At 42.9% G+C, this 5,529-nt stretch overlaps 1 protein-coding gene across 2 annotated transcripts; it reads left to right on the top strand.

Moving 5' to 3' along the window:
- Positions 1–546: 546 nt before the first annotated feature.
- On the top strand, positions 547–5,072 carry LOC123479907 (olfactory receptor 1J4). Of its 2 annotated transcripts, none has more exons than XM_053920946.2 (2): positions 547–691; positions 3,239–5,072. In XM_053920946.2, exon 2 carries the CDS (start codon positions 3,280–3,282, stop codon positions 4,273–4,275), a length of 996 nt encoding a protein of 331 aa, XP_053776921.2. In that variant the 5' UTR covers positions 547–691; positions 3,239–3,279; the 3' UTR covers positions 4,276–5,072. The 2 variants fall into 2 exon arrangements, with proteins under 2 accessions (XP_053776921.2, XP_053776914.1); XM_053920939.2 differs by lacking the exon at positions 547–691 and adding an exon at positions 1,773–1,861.
- The last annotated feature ends 457 nt before the right edge of the window (positions 5,073–5,529 follow it).

The raw sequence follows: 5,529 nt of genomic DNA, 5'->3' as shown, positions 1-5,529 counted from the left end.
TGGTACCTATTAATAACCGGGTTAAAATATTAATTGTAAAACAATAGTAACTTTATAAGAGAACCAGCAGATGCCACCATAGTCAATCGATCAAGGATTGAAACACCAGTAAATGGACAAATTAATATCATATGTCTTCTAATAATATGCATTCTGCTATATCTGCTGAAAATCTAAGCCTGAAACATACAGACATTAATACATACACGCACACAGAAGGCAAACACAGTAAAACGTTAACCATTGGGGAATCAGGGTAGGGCCTTTCCAGGAATGCTTGATATCATTTTTACAACATTTCTTTATCTTTAAAATCATTTCCAAATAAAAGGTTGAAAAGTCCTTTGTCCCAGCTGGCACATGCCCAAGAAAGGAGTCCAGGAATCAGTGGAATCAGGGACAGTGTCCCCTAGGACTCTAGTCCCTCTGCTTCTTGGACACACGGCTCCCCAAGGGGCAGGCAGAAATTAGCCAGAAGCTTGGGGACTGGGTGTCAGGCTCTCATTAGCAAGTGTTATCTTTCGAGTCATTTCTCTGGAGCTGTTTAAACAAAATGAAAGTCTGCAGAAGTGCCGAGGCCCCAGATGATTCTTCTATTTGTGGGGATGTTAGGACTCCTGAAGAAAACCTGAGGAGCTGGACAACAGTCTGGAGCAGAAGGTGTCTGAACTCACCAAAGACGAGGTTACAGGTCAGAGGGGCTGGATGTCTGCACTGGGGGATGGATCTGCCTGTGTGATGGTTGATTCATGCATGAGACTCTAATTTCATGACTGTGTGTGTGTCTCTCTGTGAGTCTTCAGGTACTGTATATGCTTGTGTACATTCTGTTTGAAGGCTGCATTTGTGTGCACACATGTGTGCACATGTGTCTGACCCACAGCCTGGCTCTTCCTGAGTTAGACCTAACCTGGCCCTGTTTTAGCCCATGTACACCAAGTTATCAGCCTCCTGCCTGTGACTAGGGACCCCTGATTCATGCCTGTGATTGTAAGTACTTGCATCACAGCTGAGCAGCAGAGGTGACATTGCTGGCTCTGGTGCTGGACAAGAAGATGCCCGACCTCACAGGGGTCAAGGTCAGGTCAGAGAGGGCTCACACCTCTGCTCAGCAGCATGTGCTGCTGCACGTGTGAGCTGTGTCTGTGGGTGACACACTGGTGTGCGAGAGCAGGAAGGTGTATTGTTTCGTTTTCTCTGTGTATTGGACTGTTGTGTGACCATGTGCACGGCACTGTGGTTTACCATGTGCACAGCATGTTGTGGTGGTTTTGTGACCTCACCTGTGACCAAATAGGCTTGCCTGCCCCATTCTGACAGCCTTCCCCCAGGAAGGGGTTGGGTCAGAAGAGGCAGAAGCTTGCCCTCATTTGTAATAGGAGGGTGTGTGCTGCTTGTTGTGGTGAGTGTGTGGCTGGGTGTGCATATGTACTGTTTGTGTGTTTCTTGTGAGAATATTTGGGGGGGACTTTGTGTTTTTGGTGACGTGTGTGTTGTGTTAAGGTTTATGTGGTGAGCAGTGTAGTGGGTGTGTCATGAGTCAGGTGTGTTGATGTGCATTGTGAGTGTGTTTGCAGGCGATTGGTCCATCATTGTGGGTTGTGGATGTCTCATTTGTCTGTTTCTTACAACTTGTGTGTATGTGTATGTATGTGTATGAGCTCTCCTTCCCTGAGGGTGGGAACTTGGTAACAGGTAAGCAATACTCACACACCAGCACTGTGTGTGTGTGAGCTGCATCAACGACCTCCATTTTTCCTTGGGTTCCTCATTCAGGGGCACCACTAGCTGAGAGAACCAAAGTCAAAACAAACATCCTGTTTCTGCAAAAGGACCTGCTGTCGTATTCATGTACCTGAGTGTGAGTGAGTCACTCAGAATTTTGCAACTCTTTAGTTTTTCTAAACATCCCAGGCAGAAGAAATTGCAGGCATCCAGCTGTGAGAAGTTTTTGGGCAGAATGACCTTCAAATAGTGGTCACCTTGGAATATTACTTAAAACCTTGGCCTCACTTCACATCTCTAAAATGGAAAGAATCACACTTCCTCGTGAACTTAGAGATGCCTTAAGCTATTGTTTAGTGTATAAAAATTTATATGTTGCACAGTTTTTGTCACTTGGAAAGTACATAAATGTGAAGGAACGCAATTAGTAAGGGGACTAAGAAAAATTTTGGACAAATCTGAGTCCTTAGAGCTCTAACATAGTATGTCGTGCTTGGCTCCCCTACCCAACAAATGGGAAGTTTCCATGTGAATTGTTTAGAGCATGGGCGCTGATCACACAGATGTGTTAAACTGAACCCCACGAAGGAGCTAATACTTGGGAATTGTAATGGATAGAAAATGATAACTCATATATGTCATTTATATAGTATATATCGCTTATAATATAAACACAGTTACACATGTCTGTGTACCATTCTGCCCGCCACTGTACTGCTCTGTGCCTACACAGTTTGTATCATTTATGTTTCTATTTCTTAAACACTAAAATAGGTGAAAGACCACAAATTCTTAGTGTAGCTGTGAAGTGGTTTTAATATCTGGGAATGTAATCTGATGAGTGGATATAATTAGGAAACACACGTGAACTCCTTAGTCCAGTACCCAGACTTTCACCAAAATGTTCAGCATTGTTATGAAAGACAGTCTGTGGACTTTTCTGGTTTCAGAGCTATTGTGGCATCAAGTGCCTTTAATGGCCCCAATTTCTAGAGTGTCCCTGAGTTTACAGCTGTGGGTTAATGGGACTTGGCAGGTTAACAGGCAGAGTGTCACATCATTCCCAAATCTCCTCAGCACTGGAGTCTCATGTTTACTTAAGGCAGACACAACTGTTCCCAGTTTTCAGGACTCGTCTTCCAATTCTTCCTCAGTGAATTATGTATTCACTAGACCCATGTACAAACTATGCCTCCATGCTCATCGAGAACTCCTCATCTAAACTCCTATATGGAGGACCTGGTATTCCCTGTTTACTGCTGCATCTCAGTCCTTACTAGAGTTCCCAAGACAGACTCGGTGTTCAATAATAATGGCTGAATGCAACAGTGAACACCTCCTGCTTCTGTGCAATGAAGTCCTGTTGGCTGCTTTTTGGGTTCAACCAGAGTGGGTTAGTGCAAAGATGTAATATATTTACTAGTACAAAAAATTTATAAGTGTATAGTTAAAAATTCATGATTTTCCCAGAAAATTACAGTATGAGATGTGATGGCCCTGGTTGTCTTCCTAGGACCCTGAGTTTCCCAAACCTTCCTCAACTCCAGCAGAGAGATGAGCAGCATGAGGCCTGAGAACCAGAGCAGCGTGTCCAAGTTCCTCCTCCTGGGGCTGCCCATCAGGCCAGGGCAGCAGGGCATGTTCTTCACCTTGTTCCTGGGCATGTACCTGACCACGCTGCTGGGCAACCTGCTCATCATCCTGCTCATCAGACTGGATGCTCGTCTGCACACGCCCATGTACTTCTTCCTCAGCCACTTGGCCTTCTCTGACATTTCTCTGTCATCTGTCACTGTCCCTAAGATGCTCATGGAGATGCACACATGGCAACATTCCATTTCCTTTGTGGGTTGCATTTCTCAGCTGTATTTTTTCATACTTTTTGCTGGTCTTGACAATTTCCTTCTGGCTGTGATGGCATATGACAGGTACGTGGCCATCTGTCACCCTCTACACTACACGACCATCATGAGGGAAGGGTTGTGTGTGCTGCTGGTGGCTGCCTCCTGGATCATCTCCTGTGGCAGTGCCCTGTTGCACATCAGCCTCTTGGTCCGACTGTCCTTCTGTGCTAACAATGTTGTCACCCACTTTTTCTGTGACCTCACTGTGCTCCTGAAGCTCAGCTGCTCAGACACCTCCCTCAATGAGCTGGTCATCTTCCTGGAGGGAAGGATGCTTTTATTCTTGCCTTTGGCTATTATTTTGGGCTCATATATGCGTATAGGGACCATCATCCTGAGGGCTCCCTCCATTAAGAGACTCTTGAAAGCCTTTTCTACCTGTGGCTCCCATCTCTTTGTGGTGTCTTTATACTATGGGACACTTGCTAGTGTTTACTTTTTGTCCTCATCATGGGATTCCAAAGACATCATTGCTTCGGTCATGTACACGGTAGTTACCCCCATGCTGAACCCCTTCATCTACAGCCTGAGGAACACAGATATAAAGCAGGCCTTAGAAATGTTTGTCAACAGGGTTAACTTATTTAAGTGGAAATCACTAAATCCGCTTATTGCAGACAAGAGTACAGTGAGATACATGTCCTAACATTACTGCAAGGCAGACATCTCCATATAACTTTACTAGAATATCCACTCTGTTGTCATGTATTAGTGTTGTTAATAGTCAATGAGGTTGCATTTGCTACTTGGATTGTTTGTAATTCTTTATTCCTAATTAACACTTGTCACTTCCTCGTCATCTCTTATAAGGTATGTGTCTGGCATCAGAGCAAGAGTTTGGGGGCAGCCTTCTCCCAGAGGAAAGTCCAGGCCGATTCCATGGTCTTTTGCCTATGTACTGTCACAATAAAAAGAAAAAGCTAGAAAGAAAGTCTTAAGCTGTAGTTAGTTTGTCACTACAAGTGGTATGAGTTCAAGATTCTGATACTACTTCCCTTGTATCCAAAGATTCAGCAATAAGTAAACATTGAGGAAAAGGGAAGTGACGCCTTACTCTCACAGGAAAAGTGTTATGTGAGTGGAGGTGGAGAGGCTGGAAAGTACTCTCTGGTGTCAACCTAGAACTAAAGACATCAATTCGAACACATGGGTTTTAAAAATTATAAATAGATGGAAATTTATGTTATATGTCGACATCTACACTGTTCCCATCATTCATTATCCTTGATCTACCTTCTATGGGTAAACATTCCTTTAGTTTCCTAGTTCCTAGTTTTTACTTCTTCTGTTTCTTTAACATACATTTCTTACATGGCTCTCTGAGATCATTTAGAATGCTTGTAAGCAATGAACACACCTAAAGCTTGAAAATGAATTAAATGGTTGGATTATAACTCAAAGAATAGGAAACCATGAGTCCATAATAAATAAGTAAATAAGGAAGGAAGGAAGGAAGGAAGGAAGGAAGGAAGGAAGGAAGGAAGGAAGGAAGGAAAGAAAAAGAAAGAAAGAAAGGAAGGAAGGAAGGAAGGAAGGAGGGAAGGCAGGAGGGATGGAAATGTGTGGGGAGTAAAAGGAAGTTCCTTCTAATAGGAAAATACAATTAATAAAAATATAAGAAATGATAGAATTGGAAAAATCACCACTTGGTGACTGCATTTGCAAAATTTTGTCATGTAAGAATCACCAGTGGATGTTAAATTGTCAGTGAAAAGTTAAGATGGAAAAAGCTATGATTGTTTAGTTTCAAACTATCTACCCAAATCATACCCATTTATTATAAGGTTAAAATAGTAACTTTAAAAAATGGTAAATTTGCAGTAGAAACCTGGCAGACATTACCTTAGCCATTTGATCAAGGATAAAAACACTAGTCATTGGAAAAATTAATATGATATGG

This window comes from Desmodus rotundus, chromosome 1, assembly GCF_022682495.2.
Source record: "Desmodus rotundus isolate HL8 chromosome 1, HLdesRot8A.1, whole genome shotgun sequence".
NCBI lineage: Eukaryota > Metazoa > Chordata > Mammalia > Chiroptera > Phyllostomidae > Desmodus > Desmodus rotundus.
Note: the sequence above shows the minus strand (reverse complement) of the source record. Positions and strands in the feature narration are given on the sequence as shown.

What these genes read in the sequence shown, in the direction of transcription:
- LOC123479907 (XM_053920946.2), top strand. Translation starts at nt 3,280, where the DNA reads ATGAGCAGCATGAGGCCTGAGAACCAGAGCAGCGTGTCCAAGTTCCTC.